We start from the raw sequence: 23,097 nt of genomic DNA, 5'->3' as shown, positions 1-23,097 counted from the left end.
ACACCTCCCCAGAGTGAAACACTTCTGCAGGACATGCAAATGTGTGCACACAATGGCACATGTAAGGGAAATAAAAATTAAAGCAAATTATGAATTATTTCTGTTCCTCAACTTTTATCCCTTAACCAGTGACAGGTTCAGCAAGCTTGATTAGCATGATTAGCATGATTAGCTTGATATGCTTGATTAGCATGATTAGCATTCATGGTGAATTCGTCATATACAACTCTGGAAAAAAAAGTCCTTCAAAATGACACTCCTTCAAAATGATCAGTTTCTCTATTTTTACTATTTGTATTAGGTATGCATTTGAGTAAAAGGAACATTTTTGTTTTATTCCATAAACTAGTGATAACATTTCTCCCAAATTCCAAATAAACATATTATCAATTAAAAATCAGTATTTGGTGGAATAATCTGGATTTTCGATCATAGCTTTCATGAATCTTGGCCTGCTCTTCGCCAGTCCTTTATGTTTCTTGTTAAATAATATTTGGGTCAGGTGAACACCTGATCAGTACATTCTTAAGTAAACTTAGGTATGCCTGTGTTGGAATTTGACTGGAATGGGTGCTGTATATGTAGAGATGAAGTTTTCACACACACACTCACACACACACACACACATACACACACATTTCTAAAGGTCACAGATACAGATTATGCAGCACAAAACTGGGCTAATTAAGATACAATTGTTAATTGTGTACATTGTAAAGCAAACTTAAATTCCTTCATAGGCGCTATATAAAGATAACTTCATTCATTCATTCATTCATTCATTCATAGATTCATAGAAAGCATGTAATAATACATTTCTATAATAGCCCAATACATACCTGCCTACTGTTATAACAGTGAGATGCAGTCAGTACCCATTTGGCATCTATTACAGTCCCATCACAGAAACCATGGTGAAAAATCCATACTTGACGGAGTCGTTCTGTGTTTGTACAGGGTCCACCCCCAATCAGACGCTTCCCAATCTCAGCTGATCCAGGACCTGGAATTATTTTGGATTTATATTTTTGCTTTTTTTCTATTGTTTAGTGATGAAAGTATAGAAATGCATAACAAACAAAAATTTGAGTCATGTTTTTTAGACATAGTACACATATTAACGTAGGTAAGCTACAGGAAATATGTTTGTTTTAGTTCAAAATTATAAGACCAAGCTATTTTAAAGTTATTTCAGTATGGTTCATAATTGAAAACTCTTAACATAAAAATTCACAATTGACAGTCCATACAAAATGTAGCATATACTTGTTATGAACAATTTAATCAGCATTTCTTTGCAACAGAGACAGGAGTTTTATTTGTTCCACAATCTGTGTATTGTTTACATGTCATGCTTTACCTGCCAAGAGAAGCAAGACTTGCAGGAGAAAAAACTTTGCCATGATTGGTCCCCCTCTCAGTCTTCAGTTGAGTGAAGATATCAGAAAAGTTTCTGATGCTTTTAAACTCTCTCTAACCCACAATGCCACACCTCCTTACACAAGACTCACCAATCACACTGTACACAGAGCATCGTTTTACGACTTGTGTCAAATTGCTCACTGGGATTAGTTAAAATCAAGTAAGATGAACTACAAACATTCTCACAGAAAACACCATTCATTTACTGCAACAATGTAATGCTTTTAAAATATATAGAGACCTGTTGAAACCGATAACAAGGACATGTTTATGTAAAATCAACATTTTAATTGTTTTTAAGAAATTAACATTTCATAATTCATATCGAAATGCTTTATTTTAATATAAAACATCAGGTTATGAAAAAAAGCAGGTTGTTACAGAACGACTTGTCTAGTTATCTTCAGGTGTCTTTATCCTAAGACACAGCTGCAAAAACACTTAATTAAAATAAAAAATAAAAACAAAATTTCAACCACAGGACGCACAGACGTCTTTCGACGAAGACAGACATTTATTAGGCACAACGAAACAACGGAGACTATGAAACTGAGTAACCTTTATACCTTTGAACTGTATGCTAACAAGGTCTTTCTGGTGTTTCTAATATATGCTCTCACTGAGCACTTTAACAGAAATATTTAACAGCTTTCCATGACACTTTTCATAGTAAAATGGTTGCACGAGTCACCCTGGTCTGAGCATCTGACATGATGAGTAACCTATCAAATTACATGGCAACTATTCACCTGCGTAAGTGTGTCTACAAGCTACTCTACATATTTCTAAAGTTGGTGAGTGCATGTAAATATGTTAAATAATTCTATTAATAATTCCTATAATTGTTAATTTGAGATTGAATTTACATCCCCTGGAGCCACACCTGGTGGGCAGGCTACCCACAAAACCAGTCAGGCGCAACCTGAAAAAGGAGATGCAGAGTCATTGTGTTGGTCCACCACCTCCAAGGTGGAGCGTGGGGTCGGCTGCAGTACCAGTTGTGTGGCAGGCATGGGTTAGGAAGTTTCAGATGGACAAGACCTTGGGGATGGAAACTGACTCCAAGGAATGTGGAACATCTCTTCTTGGACAGTGTGTGATATACAAAGGTCTGTTGATGTTGAAGGTTGGGGTTGCATTGAGATGAGGCTCTGCCTGATAGTTTCTGATGTGGGTTCTGCCCACGTTGTGGAACAGTGGATCAGCTTCGCTGTCTTAGCCTTGTGAAGAATTATGGGAGTATGCCAGTGTAGTCTGCCTGTGCTTTGTAGACTTGGAAAGGGTCATATGACTGTGTACCTCAGCATTAGTTGTGGGAAGTGATGCAATATTATAGGGTATAGAGGTGATGCTTTGGGTGGTCCAGTCTTTGTTTAAATGCAATAAGAGCTGTGTCCTCTTTTTTAGCATTAAGTCAACGTCGTTCAAAATGGGTGTTGAGCTCTGCCGAGGGACTGTCGGATCATCACTCCTATTTGTGTGGGGGGTTTTATTAAAAAAAACAAGTACAAATGTTTCTGCAAAAGAGGAGAGATGATGTTCTAGCACTGGAATGATCATCCTTGTTTAAGACGTCATAAAACAACACATCCTTTTTCTACATGTCTTTTCCAGTAGTACAGCACACCAAGACTCATTATTGTCTGGCACTGTATCGGCCAAGCTGACTTATCCTGGATTGCATTTGCATCATCGGTTGAACTCGTTTGGAAGTTCTTGAGAATCTTGTTTGATTATACAAATGAACACAATTTGGTGAAGTCTTATCAGTCCACGCAGAACAAAGAAATTTAGAGGATTGCAAGCACATTTGTAACAAATAACAATAAACCAACAAAGCAGGATACAAAGATAGGTTCTGATAAATAGGAGACACATTCCTGTACCAGCTTGATCATCCCTTCCTGTCATGTCTTTGACTATCTTGGCATTCCTAATGCAACACAGAAACAGGTGTGCAGAATTTCTATCAGGTCCTGAAATAGGGATGAAATTCTGAGTGGTAGGACTTCAGCCTTACCTTTTCTTCTTCTTAGATTGAGATGTGTTCTTACTGATTCTTTTGCTGGTATTGCTCTTCACTTCTGTGTAATGTGTTGTACTGAAGTTATGATTTCCTTTTTACATGGACACAGCAACTGGGAAGCTGAATGTGGAAACATTCAGAAACATGTCTAGTGTTATCATGCTTGTATGCTGTCAATCTTGAAAAGTGGTTCCTAGGGGTTAAAACCTCACAAATGAGAGGTAATTGTCATTGTTACTACTTTACAAATTACAAATTACTTTACAAAAATAGATTCAGCTTTTGTTAATTGAGTCTAAATAGCACCTTAGTAGGTTTCATCATTCATAAGTATAGGACAGCGAACATCACAGAACTTTTCAAATATCAAAAAAGCTCTAGTGTCGTGTCATTCATACACAAGTATATCAATGATCAAAATAAAATTCTTTCAGGGTTTTCATACAACAGACAGGATCTATATTTAAAAGGCAATGCAAAGAGATAGCACTGTATACAAGCACTACATATAGTCTGATTAGACAAGGAGTGCAGGAAAAAACACTACATTACAATACAGAAAATACATTAAACATCATGCTGAACAGGACAGATTGAGAGAGACAATTTCAGACAGATCTGTTGAGTCATAGTGTAGCAGTTTGGTCCCCGCTCAAACACACCATCTTTACCTTATCAGTTAATTAGCAGGGCTGGGTTTCCCATTGTAAAACAAAGATCATTTTCAAATTCTAGAGCGAGTATAATACTGTACACACTCTGTCTTATTTAAATTGATCACAACACTATGATGATGTTGGGAAATAGGCCCTGATTAGTAGGTCTGTTGGAGTAGTATGCAAATCTAAAGAAAATTAAGCAAATTACATGTGAGGCAAACCATCTCGGCAGCATTTGATAAGTACGCCGTCAAGTAGTATAATAAGAATGCGCTTAAAACATGACATAACAAGCCAGACACTTGTGGATAAGATTAACCAATAGAGTGTTATCGATTTTAGGGCAAACCAAACACATGTTGAAACACAGGCGAGGGTCAAAACCAGTACAAAATTATTACAACCAAAGGGGATGTCCGGAGTGCAAAAACAGAGCAAACTTGAGCTAAAATATTCAAATGAGAGCTAAGTACATCTACTAATTTATTATAAGCTGTTAATGCTTATTAATTGTTAAGAAGGCCAAGTACTTATTCTGTATACTGCAACACTGTAATTTATTCTGTAATCTGTATTATGTATTTTCTGTATTATCAATTGCATACCTCCAAAGGGTCCTGGATGGCAAGCGCCTGAATGATGGGATAAACGATGCGTAATAAACCTTATTATTCATATTCTGCCCTAGCTCAAGATTACGTAAAGAAACAGCAGAGCCACCAGTCATAGACGATTTAGTCATCTCATTTAGAAGTTCTGATGTCATGTGTAAGGGATTTGTTACTATATTGTTACTCTATTTATTTACATGTGCCTCACTTAACTACAACCAGTTTCTGTTATGCGCTCATTTCAGATAGGCACAATGAAATGGAGCAATGTAGCATTATACTGTAAGACACTACAATCATTCCTGATAAGATCAGATCCAGATTATGTTTGAACTGTTGCATCAATTGAAGCAATTCTTACATCAGCTCGTTAATGCACAAAGAGTGCCACAGTGCGAGAGGAAGGCGTCTGTGCCACCTAGTTTCCTCAGCGGTTCCTGGTTCTGTCTTCGCCCTGGTAATCTGTTCCCAAGTATTCCCTCGTCTTGTTGATTCCTCTTGCTCCGTTCGCCCTGTTGTTTCTCTGTCTCATTTTTCTCTGGTCTGCTTTCCTGAGCTAGTTAGGATTCTCTGGCTTGTTCATGTCACTCTGTCATTTAGTAGTTCTGGTATTTGCCTGTATATTCTAGTTTCCCAGCTGTACTCCTGTATGTCTCCTATCCTTGTGTTTGCCTGTTTTCTGCTTAGCGCTTCCCCTGCTTTTCCGTTCTAACTGGTTAACCCTTCTAATCAGAGGGGCTAGTTCTCATGCATTTGTATCTTGAGTTTATGTACTTACTTTATCGCTCTTTGTAGCCTATCAGTTCTCCGAAGTGTATTATTTGGCTTATCTTCTCAGTTTGGTTTGACCCCTAGTATGTGTTCATTCAATAAGCATTGTAAATGCCATACCCAATCATTTCCAATGCTGAGTCTCTGTATTCGCTCATTAGCAGTCGTGCACCTCTGCCAGTGGGTACACCGCTGCCTCTGCAATCATTACAATACGTACTGTTGTCTCTGTCTCTCTCCCTTTCTCTACTCACTCTTCATCACTCTTCCCCTCCTCCGTTCCTTTGATCCCGCCATTATCCCGTAAATGTCTCCCCGCTAGGTATAGCGAATGCAAACCATTGGTGCTAGTTTCTATGTAGCCAAGGGAACAAGCCCGGATAGCAAATTTGGTATGGCCCCAATCTGGGCCACATCCGGCACTTACTTTCAGCCCGCATACTACATGGAATGATGGCACAGAAGTGGGCCAGATGGGGTTGTCGGAACTCAGTCAGTTTACCACCATGAGAGCACCGCACCGCAGAGACCTTTAAGCCACTAGTGCCAGAAATGACCCACAACTCAACCACATTATTGTGTGTTACGCTCCTGGACCGCTGCAGTGCGCTCCTGGTCCTGTTTGGGATTTGAGTCTTTCTGTGCACCTCGTTACTGGCTCTGCCCTGCCTTAAGTGATAGCTGTGGCCTGTATAAGGACTCTGCAGGTAGAAGCTTGCCCAAGCTCACACTAGGATCGCTCTAGCTTTGTGTGGGTTTGGCTTAGTGTACCATTTGCTTGTTTGGTTTATGTGGTCTTGGCTGTGCTCACCTTGTCTTTTGATATCTATAGTCAGCTTGTGTTTGTGTGTTTGTAGAACTGTATGTAAGCGCACACTGAGTTTCACTTGTGTTCTCTTCCTGTGTTGTGTTTAGAATTATGATCCCTGTGTTAGAGTACATGTTCTAATATATGCGTCCGTGCATGCATGTGTGAGTGTGTGTGTGTGTGTGTGTGTGTGTGTGTGTGTGTGTGTGTGTGTGTGTGTGTGTGTGTGTGTCTGTGTGTGTGTGGGCGTGTGTGTGTGTGTGTGTTTGTGTGTGTGTGTGTGTGTGTGTGTGTGTGTGTGTGTGTGTATGTGTTTGTGTGTGTATGTGTGTATGTGTGTGTGTGTGTGTGTGTGTGTGTGTGTGTGTGTGTGTGTGTGTTAACAATTCTTTCTTCAGTAAAGTCACTTCACATACCACACATACCATTCCACTATCAGCTACTAGTCTTTCATCATCACATTGCTGTTACAATAACATGTGCCATATGTGACCCAGATCTAAATATGACTGATGCCTTTCTCATTACCTTTAAATTCAATTCCTTTGATTAATAATTATCACATAATTATGTCAAAATATCAACACGACAAAGATGGAAATGGCTTACTTTAATAATTCCAGTAATGAAACACCCATTAAACTGAAACATAAACATAAATAAAATCTGGTTTTGATGTATGAGCACAAATCTACTTAAAGCTGATCACAGTCAATGTCTTTATGAAAACAAAACATATTCAACATTCAAAGGCTTTTAGTGGGCAACAAGTTAAAGAAAAATGTCCAAATGATGAAGTGCTCTCCTTTGCATATTTACATGTGATGTGTTCTGGTTTTCTAGCTCGGCTCGTCTCTGCTACTCTCTTTCTCCCCTTCCTCCCTCATGGTCCATCTCTTCATCCACATCTCAGTTTCATGAACAGTGGCTTTTGATGTAATCCTGTTGCGTCTTACCTCACCTATAAATGATCCAACTGTTGTACATGTCAAACGTACTACCCTGGTTCTTAAGGCCTTTTCACAATTGCAACAACTATGTAGAAACCGGTATACCTGGCATGTTTCACTTATATGAGTGTGATCGGGATTCAGGTGAAGGGGAGCAGTGACGTGTGCGAAGTGTCAGAGTGTGAGTGCACACTTCCTTGTGGCTGGTGTGACAACACTGCCCCATCCTCCTACACTCTTCCCCCCGTGTGATGTCCTGTTGGTGTTTGTTAGTGTGTATGTGTGTCTCACTGGCCACGCCCATCCTTGGTATTCGATTATGTGTTGCACCTGTCCCTCGTCATTAGTGTGTATATTTAAGTACTTGCATGTTCGTCAGACCCTGTTTGGCCCCGTGTGTTCCACACGTTACTTATGTTGCCAGTGTTTCCAGTGTCGTGCTGTTTACTACATTGGTTTGGTTCGCTGCGTTTTGTTCTTGTCCGTCTTGTTTTGTTTCGGTTTTGTTTTGTTGGTCATAAAACGTGAAGACTATTATGAAGACTTGCCTCAGCATCCCACTTCATCACGTCTCAGTACATCTGGCATAGTGTCCGTCAGGACATGACATTCATAAAATTTGTAACTTCATAATTCATAATATATTTTTATTGTGTTTAACGTATTTATCTTCGACTCTAAAAATCTAGAAAAGTTGTCTGTAGCTCTTTGTGTCAACATATTGTATTATTTGCTTAGAATATCCTTACCATCTAACCAAAGAAAATTTTTTAAATGTAAACAGAGGACGTTTTGTCTCTTAAAAGACTTTATGAAGTCCAAAAATGTTTTGTGGGTGAAAACAAATGTTTCAAATCTACAGGCTTTTGAACACTCATAAAGGACTCAAACATTTGTTTGTATTTTCATTTGTTCTGTCTATAGTGCTAAAACCTAACTTGTTGAAAAACCAACAACATTATGAATAACAAAAAAATAAACAGTTACAAAAAAAAGACCAGGACAATACCAGCAATTATGAACATAGCAGTTATCCTGCAAATCTTCAGTATCGTGTGTGTCCTCCTCAGAGCAACATACTCCTCCTGTCTGGTCAGAGATGCCTCGGACAGGTCAACAGCACAGAGCTCATCCCACACTCTCCTACCACTGCGCAGGGACTGTGACTACAGTCATTCTCCTCTAGCACTACAAGTGGCAGGACGGAAATGATTTTGCAGATGGACCGATCAGATTTGTTCTTCCTGCTCCGGTGTAGGCACACAACACTACCTAGACCCTGGACCTGCCTGTCCACTGAAACCTTGTTGAGAAGCAGTGAAGAGGCTTCTTCCATGATGCCTGCAGGATGTCAGAATTGTACACCATATTTCCTATATTTAGGAAACTAGGGCACTGCATCAGAAGACAGCTAGAAGAATTGTGCTGCAGTTATATAGCAAGTGAACATTCAGTAGTGCAAATATTAAACATTGTACAGATGTATTTTTTGCAGTATTATCTTTCATTCAGCTTTGAAATATTTTATGTGATTAAAGTTGTCTGCTACCACTAGAGGGCTTGCATATGCAAGCTACAGGCTTTTGAAAGGTCAGCTCGTTTGAGATTTGAGTGTTACTTCCAAACCATTACAAATTTCTGTTAAAATGTTTACACTACTCTAATTATTTTTCCACAGCCCATTTTAATGACAGTTGTGACTGGTCAACAGTACAATGAAATCTGCAAATGCTTTTGTGAACTGGGTTGCAAAATATGTTAGTGACAGGACACAGATAGCAGAAGTAAGAGGACAAACCTGCTTCAGAATTTTCCATTTTTCTGAACTGCTTCTGGATTTTGGAAACAGGACTCATGAGAACCTGATCTGAATTTTAAAAATGAGGCTGCTTTATATTCATCCATTTGATTACAAACAGGAAGAGGGATGTACACAAAGACCAGGACTAGATTAAAGTGTCATAGATCGGCCTCTGGACTTAATGTAACAATAGTAATACTTTTATATTAGAAATCAGACATGAAATCAAAAATGAAGGTCAAACAGATGCACATAATGGAAAGCTGTTTGTATTTATTAATTGTAACACAAGTACAGAGTGACAGATCAGCTGTAGTACATAGTCTGTAACTTCATATGTGACTCTACTGTTACAGCTTCATATAGGACTCATATGGCACCTGCTGTTTCAGTGATTAGTCATGATATAATTTATCCACTTCCTGATAGGAGGAGCACACACACTTGTGGAATAAGCAATTTTGCTAAAAGTAAGATGTGAACCTTTGTGAACTCCATAGATCACACTCCTTCTCCCAAACCTCTTCTTCAGCCAGCCTCCACCGGAGTCGCCCTGTTTGAGAGATGGAGGGAGTTCTTTCTCTTTTCCATTGTTGTTTCCATGGATATGAAGCACCTCATAGACCTGGCTTGTAACTCATTCACTCATGTTTAACATAATTCACCACAAAGGGGCACTGCTAGCACTGAAATAACTTGAAATAAATTGTAAGAGGCACTATTATTTATTTTATTTTATAATTTACATTATATTTAAGATATTTAAGGAAAGAATATATGGCATCATAATGGTAGGTCTCCTACCTTGCAAGTGAAGGCAGGTGGGTTATTAGGAAGACCTTTACCACACAAATAGTTGTTTATGAGTTGAGGACAGCGTGTGACTTTCAGATCAAGACACTGCAGAGGTTGTTTCAGGTCAACAGGTCCTAAAACATGAAGAAGAAATGATAATAAGGGTGTGACATTATTCTAAGTGCTTATTCAGCATTCTGATGTAGTTTAGCTACAGCTCAGAGTGCAGTACAAGCAGACCTAAAACAAACACAAACAAAAAGGAAGTGAGAAATATAGAAGGAATAAACAAATGTGAAGGAGCCTGATGCAGGAGTGCGTAGAGTTGAACATTGTCAGCTTTTAAAAAAGTAAAAAGGCCACTGAATGTGATATTCTTCTATTTTAAAAATTGCATCTAAACTTAATCTACTTTGACAGTATGGCTGTGACAAGAACAAGCACACTATACACCCAAAGCATAAAAATGTTCAGTCACATATTTAAATTAGTCAAATATTTAAATTTAAAGTATTGTAGAATGCTCTTTTACACAGGATAAAAGAGAAAATAATAAACTAAGAAACAAAAATACAAAGATAAAGGCTTATGTACATTTAAATAATAGCCTTTACTTCTATGAGCAGTTTGTTCAGAAGTATTTTTACCAGTTTGGTTAACAGTAGATCCGTGACCAGCGATCTGCAGCTGCTCTCCATTAACAGGAGTCTGACAGGAGGAATCAGGAAGCTTAGCAGGAGTGATTCCACTTACAGGTCCAGGAAGTTTGAGCAGCATGATGTCACCTGTTCTCTCAGTTACATCAAATATATGGATGTCACGTTCCTGAATGTTAAACTTTTGGTATGCTCTCTTTGGATGAACACCTGCCCAGACTTCAACACTTCTGCAGAACATATACATGTACAAACATACATACACACAAACACGCACACACACACACACACACGCACATTCAAATACACACACATTATTCAGATGAAAATGAAAATGATAAAATAACACACAAGTATTTTAATCAACCTCTACATACCTGATCACTGACTTATTATAGCAGTGTGCTGCAGTCAACACCCACTTCTTGTCGATCAGAGTCCCTCCACAGAAACTTTTTTCTGAATGTGTCACTTGAAAAACCCACACTTGATGGAGGCGTTCATTGTTGCCACAAGGTTTTCCACCAATCAGTCGATGTTTAACCACAGCAGATTCAACTCCTAAATGATTATTATTATTGCTATTATTAATAATATTATTACTACATGTCAATCTACATTCTCAGAAATCAACATTACACAGTCACCGTCACAACACTGATACAATCACAAGACTGAAATTATTTTTGAATGTAAGCAATATGTTTATATGGCTTTATTTTCCCTTCTAAGTCCAGGGTTTGTGTATGAAGTTTTACCTGCTGTCAAAAGCAAGAGTTGCAGGAACTTCAGCATTGCCATTATGTCCTCCTCAGTCTTCAGCTCAGCAAAATATGAAGTGTGTTAGTCACACTTTTAAACTGATTGTAACCCACACAATCGCACACCCCCTGCCACAAACTTACCAATCACACGACACCTTCTCAGCCCTTTTTCCTTCTAAGCGCTTGAAGCCGAGCACCTAACCATATATAGATGGAGTCCGCTTTTTATACTGAGAAAATAATTATCAATTTACTTACACTATCTTGAGGCATCAATCTAAAAAAAACACTTACTACAGTGAAAAGAACTTGTGCAGCACATTGTTTTGCTATTTTGTTAATAAACATGAGTCCAACCTGTTCATCAGAAAAGCTTAAAAAACCACAGTGGTTTGCAAATGTATTTTTGGAAAGTAAGATTTTGCTGAGCAAAGCAGAGGTACATCATAAAGTTCTCAGTGATGCATTCTAGACTGGTGACCACAGCCCAGGTACATCGTGAAGTTCTCAGTGATGCATTCTATCTACCATAGATACTTGCTGGACAGCCCCACCACAGATTTAGGTAGGGATGGTAGGGAAATTAATCTTCTAACTTCCACATAAACAGAAAGATCCCTATCAATATCTTAAGCCTGTGATCGAGGCTACAACATAGAAATTTGTTTCTGAGTTCTGCAAAGCCTCTGCAGCCACTGGAGACTTTCTAACTGATGTAAATGAACTGATGTAAACACCTTTCACTGGATTTATCAAGAAGTCTGTAGATGATGTGACTCAATAAAAGCAAATCTGCACAATTTCAAACCACAAAACATGGCGGAAGAATTCTGCCGTAGGCGCAAGAAGCAGCCTTCAAATCAGCCAACAGCAAGCAGCCAATCACAAGCAGAAAGCTGCCATCCACAATACAAAGAACAAACCTTCTTCAGCACTAACTCGGATAGCCAACGCATGTGGCAAAGGATCTAAGCAATCACAGATTTCCAGAGCAATGTGAGTAACTCGGCGACCACCGACGTCTCCCTCCCTACTGCTATGTATCATTTCTATGCTTGTATTGAGAACACGTCTCAGACTCAGGTAACCACCACTGCCCTGCACCCAAACTTATGAGAGATGAGGTAAGAAGAGCACTGGTGAGAGTCTCTACTCGGAAAGCAGTGTGCCCGGATTGTATCCCAGGTGAGATCCCCTGGAACAGTCCACAGTTCTTTCCTGCTTTAAAACCACAGCATCATTCCAGGCCGTAAGAAATCCATCACATCAAGTTGTGCCTCTTTTCTGGTTGGTACAGTCTTTCCCTTGTCTTGTTATATATGTTTAATTCTTGGGGTACACAATTATTTTCTTTTTGGTCAGCACACTAGCTACACATAAATTATTGTAGTCAGAATGTGTCTCTGTTGCCTCATTGAAAGGTCTTTGAAAAAATCCCAATCAATGCAAAAGAAACACCCTTTCAGTGCTGTCATCCTTAAACAGTCAAAATCTCAACTACTGGCTCGCACCTTTTAAAGACAGAATTGAATTTGCATATTGAATAAATATTGTGGCCTGTTCTGTATGACATGAACAGTTTCAAATATATGCTCTGTCCTGATTTTGTCCTTCATGCTGTGGAAGAAAGTTTGCATGTGTGGTTGAAAAACCTTGCTAGTCACTGAGGTCTAGTCAGCAGCATCAAACAAGTTACAAAGATCGTTATCAGTAAGTGGTATATTTATCAGACAGTGGTGCCTTGTGTCCTATCAAGTTGTTTTTTTTAAACAAAAACAACAGAATTATCAATTACTATACTAAAAAATTATATATATATATATATATATATATATATAGCCCCACAAGCCCAATAGTGCAATAGACAATAACAGATTAAGTGCTATTGAGGTGGTAGATAATTTTTCATTTAAATTACTCCTTTATACTGATATTTAACAAGTTAACAATATTCATAAGAACATAGGCAAACATCAACGTCATTACTATTCTATAATCTCCTAAACAGTGGTGTCATTACTATACTATAAACACCTAAACAGTGTCAGTAGCAGGTACCATAAATGCCATTCAATGTCATACTGTGACATATTAATGAAATGTGTGGCAGGCATGGGTTAGCAAGTTTCAGATGGACCAGACCTTGGGGATGGAAACTGACTCCAAGGAATGTGAAATATCTCTTCTTGGACAGTGTGTGATATACAAAGGTCTGTTGATGTTGAAGGTTGGGGTTGCATTGAGAGGAGGCTCTGCCTGATAGTTTCTGATGTGGGTTCTGCCCAGGTTGTGGAACAGTGGATCAGCTTGGCTGTCTTAGCCTTGTGAAGAATTATGGGAGTATGCCAGTCTAGTCTGCCTGTGCTTTGTAGACTTGGAAAGGGTCATATGACTGTGACCTAAATAGTGGTGTCATTACTACACTATAAAAACCTAAACAATGATGTCATTACTATTCTATAACCTCCTAAACAGTGGTGTCATTACTATACTCTAAACACCTAAAGAGTGGTGTCATTCCTATACTATAAAAACCTAAACAGTGGTGTCATTACTATGCTATAAACACATAAACAGTGGTGTCATTAGCATATATATATATAGAGCCCCACAGGTGCAATAGACAATAATAGGTTAAGTGTTATTGAGGTGGTGGACAATTTTACATTTAAATTTCTCCTTTATACTGATATTTAACAGGTTAACAATATTCATAAGAACATAGGCAAACATTGACATCATTATTATTCTATGACCTCCTAAACAGTGGTGCCCTTACTCTACTATAAACACCTAAACAGCGGTGTCATTAGCAGGTACCATGAATGCCATTCAATGTCATACTGTGACATATTAATGAAGTGAAAAGCTTTAGCTTTAAAGGTGCAGGGTTATAAAAGACACTAACACTATAACAGCTTTTAGATAGTAGTAGACAAGTTATGTTTGTGCCTGCTTGATTATTCTCACTCATCTGGTCAGTTTCATCTTGGTGTTTTACCACATGACCATATGTAGCATTTACCATATCATGTAGAGCATTTGTCTTAAAGTCTTTAGATGATTTAGAAGACTCTGGTCTCCATCATAATGAAAAACCACAAAGTGACTGGCCTCTTTTAATTAGACCAATAAAAGATCACAGGCTCATAGCATGTAGCTCATATATATACACATTGCACATTTTGAAAACAAGCTGAAGAGGAACTTATCGTAATACATCTTAGCCTCTGATCTGTGTCTCCATACTGCCTGTGTCAAACCGTAACCATGAGCTGTGAGTGTGTGAAACCAGAATTGCTGTTAATAAATTCAGAAACAGGAAGTGTTTTTATATGACATAGAAAGTTAAGATTTACATGAGGTGCATTCTTTTTTTACTTAAGATTTTAAGATAATTTTCGATATAAACTGTGATCAATTATGACAAGACAAAAGACATTTATTGGCAGAAGACGGTGCCTTGTGTCTTTTCAAGTTGTTTTGTTTAAGCAACTTTACATTTACAGGTATCAATTACTATATCGAACAATAAAAATTAAACATCAATAAACGGTAAATAACACTAATAATATCCTTCCTGAATACAGCCTTCTGTCTTGGTCTCAGATGATCCGTGTTCAGGTTTTGCAAAGCCTGTAAAGAATGACAAGGTTTAAATAGTCACGTTTGTTCCTCCCGTCCCACCTGTTTCTTCCACACGGACTCCAACTCCCATGATCCTCTGAACAGTTTAATCAGACGCAATTGTAACGTTGAGCGGTAAGGAGGCGGACGCGTCTGCGGGGAAGAGCGAGATTTATTAGGTGCAAATCCAAATTCAGAGTTGTTATAGCAGTCCAGGGACATTGAGATTACGGGGATACATGATGAGCCAAAGATACAAGTACACGAACGCAGACAGGGGAAGCAGGCTACAACCGAAACTAGGAAATAACAAACGGAGGTAAGGAAAAACAAATGGTTAAGATAGCACGGGCTAACAAACGCAGGCTTCGAAAAACAGACGGGCTTCCTGACACATTCAAACATACAAACACATAAACGCAACCATTCAAATAATGAACAGCCGAAAACACAGGGAATCAGACAGGGTTTAAAAACATGAACCTAACAAGGTAGAAACGAGGGACAGTTGTGAGCAATCAAACGAGGGGCCGAGAAAACGAAACTAAAACTAATGGAACTAAAATACACAAGACAGGGAAAACATGGAAGCTGGGAGGGACTAACCGTGACAGCAATTCCGCCACAAACATCACACCTGTTTCTCATTAACACATCAGTCCTTGCATCTTTAAGTTTAGATTTTCTGTTTTGTATATTGCAAATTCTCTGTGTATCTACATACATGTCTTCTTTGCCTAGCCATGCCTGGATTTGTTTGCCCTGTTTATGTGATTATGTTACTGAATCTCTGCCTGGATTATGACTGTTTCTAGATGTCCGACTGTATTTGTTTGCCAACCTTATTAAATGAGTTGTTATTCACCAAACCTACTTTCTGCTCTGCTTCTGCATGTAACAAAAGTCACCTAAAGTGGTAGTGTAGTTCAGTTGTTAAGGTAGTTGACTTGTAATTGGATGGTTACTAGTTCAAGTCAAGCCACTGTTGGGCCCCTGAGCAAGACCCTTAACCCTCAGTTGCTCAAGTTGTACTCAGTCGTAATTGTAAGTCATTTTGGATAAAAGCATCAGCTAAATTCCATAAATGTAATGTAAGCTATAACTTCAAAAACTTTAGAATAAGCAGATGAACTTACAAACAATCAAGTCTGAGTGGGAGAATTCCTCCATTCTGAAATGTAACTAATCTAGTGACAGAATACATTGTATTTCTAAATGTAATAAGATTCATCATACAAATCTGGCCATACATATGCAGAACACTGTTTTATGAAACAGCTAAACATGAGTGTATCGTAACAATAATGTTACCTAATATCCATGACTGCAATCTTCAGTCTGGATGTAAGAAATGTGCTGTTGCTTGCAGTGGAGCGCTGCTCAGCACGTACCACCAATACAACATATGCTGCCTCTCTTTTCCATCAATACAACATACGCTGCCTCTATTTTCCACTAATACAACATACACTGCATCTCTTTTCTACCAATACAACACACATTGCCTCTATTTTCCAGCAGTACAATCACAAGGTCAGTTTGAAAGGGCTGCAAGATTTCCTGAATGGTTTGAATTTGCATATTGAATAAATATTAGAGCCTGTTCTGAATGACATAGAAAGTTTCAAATGCATTCTGTCTTTCTGATCTTATCCTTCATGCTACAGAACAAAGTTTGCTTGTGTGTTTTGAGTCAGGAAGGTCTATTCATCGGCAACTAACAAGTTACAAAGATGTTTATCAGTCAGTGGTGCGTTGATCGGATTCAAGATTAAATAGCTTTATTTGTCACATGTGCATTTGTAGCTGGAACAAAAAAAAAGAATTGTAAGGCAGCTGCTCTGAAGACTGTGTGAGAGGTGAAGATATTTTTAAGTAGGCGTAAACGTAAAGCAAATAAATATAGGAACAGAATAAAAAGGTAAAAATATATATATATGCATGATTTAGGCAAACCACATGTAAAGGGGGGATTGTAAACTGTTGTAAAAAGCACTATAAATACATTTGACTGGAAGTATAGGCCACGTGGGAATATTAAATAAGGGATGATACAAATAGTGCAAATAAACACGGGAAGTTAAAGTGGCCACGTGTACCATGTAACTGTCCAGTTCAAGTAACTCAGTCGTGCTGTTCGTGTGCAAGTATGGAGATGTGCTGAATGTGTGTATGTGCAGGTGTAGGTGTGAGTATCTGTATGCCTTGCAGTGGGGTCCTGTTCGAGTGCATGTGTGAAGTTGTGGTGAGTGCAGATTTCACCTTTGTAACATACAAAGGATTCGGCCATTTGTCTCGCAGGAAGCTGCCCAGGTGCTTGTGCAGTCTCTTGTGATCTCAAAGCTACACTGCTGCAACTCGCTACTTACTGGTCTTCCTCTAAGAGCCATCAAACTTGTCCAGAAAGCAGCAGCATGACTGGTCTTCAATCTTCCGAAGTTCACACGTTACTCCACTGCTGCGCTCCCTTCATTGGCTTCCAGTAGCTGCATACATCAGATTTAAAACCTTGATGCTTGCCTACAAAACCAAAAATGGACCAGCCCCTTCATACATGAGGTCAGTGGTCAAAGCCCGATCCGTACCTCGAGTACTTCAAACCTCAAGTACGGCTCGGCTTGAAATACTTGCTTCAGGTCTCATGGACAACAAGCATCGAGACTGTTTTCTGTCCTGGCTCCAAGATGGTGGAATGAACTCCCACTTGCTGTCCAGACAGCAGAGTCCCTGCAGTCTTCAAACGCAGACTGAAGATCCATCTATTCGTGGAATATTTAAAGGACAACTGACCTTGCTCCCATTTTGACTGACTAAATTAGTACTTATTGTAGGGTATTGTTTATTATATTGTTTAACAAACTCTAGCACTTATTGTTTATGGCACTTATCATTGTTTAAGACCTTATGTATTTTGTATTTTGTACTTCTAGGTATCAGCATTGATCTCTGTATTTCTACAGTATTCTAGTTCATTGGTATGTTGGTCTCTAACCGACTGTACTGTAATAGGATATATTCTATATGAGTAAATAACAAAGCACTTTTGTAAGTCACTCTGGATAAGATGCTGTAAATGTAATGTAAATTAGTGTATCTGTTTGTGTGTGTGTGTTGTGTGCCTCACAGAATTTATGTTGTGAGCTGTTTATTTTTCATAGTGTCTGGGGGTAAAAGCTCTAAGGACTGTAAACTCTCCGTCCTGGCACTGATGGAGTGGAGACGTTTCCCGGCGGGTAACCACTTGATCACATTGTGATCTGTGTAATTAAAGTCCTTGATGATCCGATTTCCTGATGGCCTTGCGCTGCCTGGAATAGATGTCCTTTAGTCCGGGCAGTGTTGTTCTGCTGATGTGCTCAGCACTTTGGATCTCTCTGTGGAGGATCTTCTTGTCCTGGAAACTGATGTTGCCATACCACACAGTGATGGTCCCAGAAAGAACTGACCCTACTATTGCAGTGAAGAAGGCTTTCCGCAGTGGTTTAGAGATCTTGAATTTCCACAGCTGCTTGATGTGATAAGTGCTGCCTTGCCCCCTTTACCAGGGTGGAGATGTGTTTAGTCCTCAGAGATATGGGCGCCGAGGGAACCTGCAGTTGCTCACTCTCAACCTGGGTTCTGTTGCTCCTTAGTGGTGCATATTGGCAATCATTTTCTCCATCCTGAAGTCCACAATCATTTCCTTGGTCTTGAAAACATTCAGGACCAGGTTGTTAACATCACACCATGATGACACAAAGCTCCACGTCATCCAAGCAGGCAGTCTCATGATTGTTTGAGATTCATATCCCTGATTCAGTGTGTCATCTGTGAATTTCACAATAGTGTTACAGCTATGAGTGGCTGTGCAGTCATGAGTTGAGTATAGTAGAGGACTTAGGACGCAGCCTTGGGGGGCACCAGTGTTGAAGGGCTGCATATGAGGCTTCCAATTTCACTATATGGGGTCAGTCAGATAGGAAGCTCTGGACCCAGGAACACACTCTCCATGTGGCTTCATGCTTTTGTTTTTGTTCTGTCAGCATGTCACCATGTGCCTTGTGTTTATACTCCTTTAACCACATGTTGCCTTTAGATATTTATTGTTAGGTTTATGTACAGGTACAGGTTCCATGCTTGCAGGTGCTTGGGTATGTTGTTTTATGTATGGTCTAAGGAAATGACACAAAGAGGTAAATTACAAGCAGGACCCATAAAATCTTGAGAAATATATGTAAAGGTTAATTATACCCTCAATAATAATAACAAATAATAATAACTACATGCCGTGATAGTCCGTTTACAGTGATGTACAGCAGGCATGATGAACTACCAGCTGACTAAATCCCAACAATCTGCACATAATGAAAATACAAACATGAGACAACATATGAACCCAAATATACAAAAGGCATTAGATTTGAGCAATGGCTGATAATTGCAATGGCAGGTGAAACATTAATGCACACATTAACAAACACACATACGTTTGTACCCATAAATACTGATTCAATATTTTAGATTCTGTGACATAAACAACAGGGAGGATAGAAATGACAATTACTCAGAACATGGCAAATTTCTCAAACTAGTGGCGAGGCCAAGCTCCCTGCGCTTTAAATCTGAATTTTATGTTATTTCTTTACTCACCGCAAACTAACACTCCCTAAGCAAAGACAGTGGGGTTTTAAAATCGATTTATGACAAAATGGTAGAGTAGAATCTGGTCATAATTGCACTGCTGATAGCCAAGGGCTCCTACTCTTTTGTGGTAGTGGAATTGTTTCGGCATTATGGGAACATTTTTGAGAAATAGTTATCCATACTGTCTCAAACCTCTATTAGGTTTTTGATATGGATTTTTTGAAAAAAATGGTAGAGTAGAATCTGCCCAAATTTGTAGTGGTGATAAGCAAAGGCTTCTACTTTTTTATATTATGGGATAATTCAGAGAAACTAGTAACCATACATCTTCTGAATTAAATGGGCATTTAAACCACATAACAATACAAGCACTTCATTATAGATTTATTAAAAACTGGTGCAGTAGAATATTTTCAGGCTTGGTCTGATGAGAGCTAAGGACACCCACTCAATTGGCAGTGAGGTTCTTCAGCCCTGGAGTTCCCCCTGCCCAACACTTTTGCAACAGAAGTTTATTACAGCGCTTGACTGCCAGATAAAACCCCCTGTTTGATCTGGAAGTCAAGCTCTGTAATAAACTTCTGAGAAACTTTATGTAATGTAATGCTTAACATTATCCTTAATGTAATGATGCAAATAAACTTGTTCAGTTAAGTAAACTGTCATTTGTACTTAGAATGTGGTAAAAGTGTGTGTCGACACCAAAGCTCTTCAAAAAAAAAAGTCACTGTTTTATATTTTAATAACAAGTGAGGCTTTTTGGTTTCGTAGCTGACCATGACCTATTTTTGTTTTTTAACAGCTCTACATGAAATATGATGTGTGAGAGCTTATGTTCATGGTTTCCATTTTACTGTGCAATACACTGCAGATTGTATCAGCTCCCTCAGGTGGGACTATATAACACTAGATGGAACAAACTGTGACTTTCAGTGTTGTTTGTTTAAAATAAATGACAGGAAATTGAACCATAAAGTCTTTGTACTGTTACAACCGTAACTGACTTTTTTATATTATATTCCATCTCACTGAATTTTCCAACAAAGACGTTGTTAAGAGAAAGTTTTTTTTATTTACTTTTTTCATTGTTTAAAGCACAGAAGGCAAATCTGTCTCATGTCTAAATTTTGTAACCCTTCCTCAGTTGAGACATTCTGTTTCTAGGAAGGCCACACCAACCACAAACTAACAGTTTCTTCCACAACATTTATTGATTACAGGAATGGAATCCATGACCTGTCAGTTTAAAATGTTTCACAGTCATGCAGTGCAGTTCATAGGAGTATTTGCTTAATATCAATTTCAGAGGATTGAACCAGAAATCAAGAAACCTGTTCTTCAATTGGGCTTTGGGTGGTACAGATGTCTAGTTCTTGCAGTAGGTGAGCTGTTATCACCTTCCTTTTTGCACTGCTGCAATGGTTGGACTGCAAACGTTTCTGGTTTTCACACTGCAGCAACAGTTCTGGTCTTCGCACATCGCAGGCAGTTTAGAGATGCCACTTAGAGGCAAACTGGTATTGCCCTGTAAGCCTTCTTCAGCTGTCCCTTATAAAGGCTAGGAAACAGCTAAAAGTAAAGCTGACATGAAGCAATCAGGAAACAGTTTTAGTTATAAATAAAATTTTCTAATGGTTATATGCAAGTTAGATGTTTGGTCTCAAGCATTTAGAAGCAAAAGACAGAGGGTGTTGTGTGATTGGTGTGTTTGTGGTGGTGGTGGAGATGGTGTGGAGTAAATTTAGTACAAAATTTAAACTGAAACAACCGATATTTTCGCTCATAGGAACACATCATGGCAATGCTACAGTTCCTGCAACTCTTGTTCCTAGTAGCAGGTAGAACATTCATCAAACCTGAGCTTCAAATGGAAACCTTTGCAGCCATCAACTGTTTACATTGCAGACTTTCTGTGCTGAGATGTTGCGTTTGTTGTGTTGTGCACTGCGTTAAGGTCTATGAATGTAGGTTCACCTTACAATTTGAAAGTTATATAAACCCAAGATCTGTTCCACAGTAAGGACTGAAGCTCACCTGCAAGGAGAGATGCTTTACTGATAGTTTGGTGACTATCTAGATAGATCTGACATTTACTTTATGTTTTACGTATAGTCTGTTAACATTTTAAATCACCAGTGGGATGAAAAAATCCAACACGCAGTCTTTTGCCTTTAAGGGGTGCTTGTCATAGAAATAGTGACTCTCCCAGGATTTAAACAAAGGTGATCTCACCCACCTCTTACATGATTGCGATGTGGTTTGAAATGACAATCCCTGATTATATGACTTGCTGATCCACAATACAGACACACCTTCCTGGAACCGACACCTCCGTTCTTCCTCAGATAAACGGGATGAATCGCAATGCATGTACTCCACTCTGGGTTCTTGTCTGAATCCATATCTCAGACTAGGGTGGGGGTAGGCGGGGCAAGAATTGCCGGTTATTTGTGGTCTCCGTTCCTGAAGATAATTATCCAGGCGGCTGGCAAGAGCCTTAAGTTGATCTAACTTGAGCTCATCAGCCCGGCACACCAGCTCGTGCAATACATCAGAATTCAGGCCATGTTGAAATTGTACAATCAGTGCGGCCTCATGGAGGTGGTCAAAAACTGCTCTAGACAGAACAATAAATTCCTTATACGTGGAGTGTTTTATACCATCCCAAACGGCGGTAGCTCAATCTAGTGCTTTATCTGAAAGACGTGAAGTAAGGAATGTAATTTTCTCTTGGCTAGAGCAGCGGGGAGTACTATTGAAGTATATGGAATGTTGTAATATAAAACCTCAACACTCCTCGTGGGATCCGTCGTATTTCTCGATCGTGTCTATAGATCGCGTGAATCCCTCTAGCACCTGCTGGTGCTGATTGAGTAGTTGGCTTTGGCTGGTAAGGGCTTCCTTAATAGCTTCTGAATCTGCTGTCTGCATGGAGGCGAAGTATTCTGTGACGGGTCGGGCAAAAACAGACGGTTGCGGATATAAGACAGCAGGTTGGTTTAATCGTTGTACAGGGGTTGTGCAATAATCCTATGCGATGACAAAAGGGTAAGATAAAAGGGACAATCCAAATCGTATAGAGTTTTTACCAGTCCAAGTCAGAAACCAGAAGATCAGTGACAATGTAACCAAGCAGACAATCCAAAAGGGGCAAAATACAACAAAAAGACAACCCAAAATAATGCTCGGTTTGCTTCTAGAGACTATTGGCAATACTAAGCAAAGACTTATAGTTAGAAACAGTCTTATATAATACAGATGAGTTCAGTATTATGGTGACACTGATCTGATTGGACGCCTCTGATTGCTTGAGTCGTTGACTGGCTATTGTAGTCTGTCCGGGGATTTGGCATTATGACAATTATTATTATTATTATAGATGATAAAAAGCATTTTGACAAATTTTTGTCATTTTGAGTAAATGTTCTGAACATTAGTTGTGAGTGTCTTTTATTCACTGCAGAAATTCAGAATATAATATTTAATCATTTGCTGATACCAGCCAATAGTTTAAAAACTTTTAGTACTTTTTTCAACAAGAGCATGTTATGAGTAACATTATTGAAGTGATTTGTAAATACTAG

At 38.9% G+C, this 23,097-nt stretch overlaps 1 protein-coding gene across 1 annotated transcript; it reads right to left on the bottom strand.

The window, feature by feature from the left end:
• Positions 1-9,297: 9,297 nt before the first annotated feature.
• LOC118240544 (arginine esterase-like) lies at positions 9,298-11,382 on the bottom strand. The gene is made up of 5 exons (XM_035521246.2): positions 11,258-11,382; positions 10,877-11,060; positions 10,491-10,729; positions 9,853-9,977; positions 9,298-9,601 (listed from the first exon to the last, which is right to left on the bottom strand). The coding sequence occupies exons 1-5, from the start codon at positions 11,298-11,300 to the stop codon at positions 9,437-9,439; spliced, it is 756 nt and encodes a 251-aa protein (XP_035377139.1). The 5' UTR covers positions 11,301-11,382; the 3' UTR covers positions 9,298-9,436.
• Positions 11,383-23,097: the final 11,715 nt, after the last annotated feature.

The sequence above is a fragment of the Electrophorus electricus genome, chromosome 21, assembly GCF_041902795.1.
Source record: "Electrophorus electricus isolate QZ-2024a chromosome 21, ASM4190279v1, whole genome shotgun sequence".
Taxonomy (NCBI): domain Eukaryota; kingdom Metazoa; phylum Chordata; class Actinopteri; order Gymnotiformes; family Gymnotidae; genus Electrophorus; species Electrophorus electricus.
The sequence above is the reverse complement of the archived record's forward strand: the minus strand, read 5'-3'. Positions and strand labels throughout refer to the sequence as shown.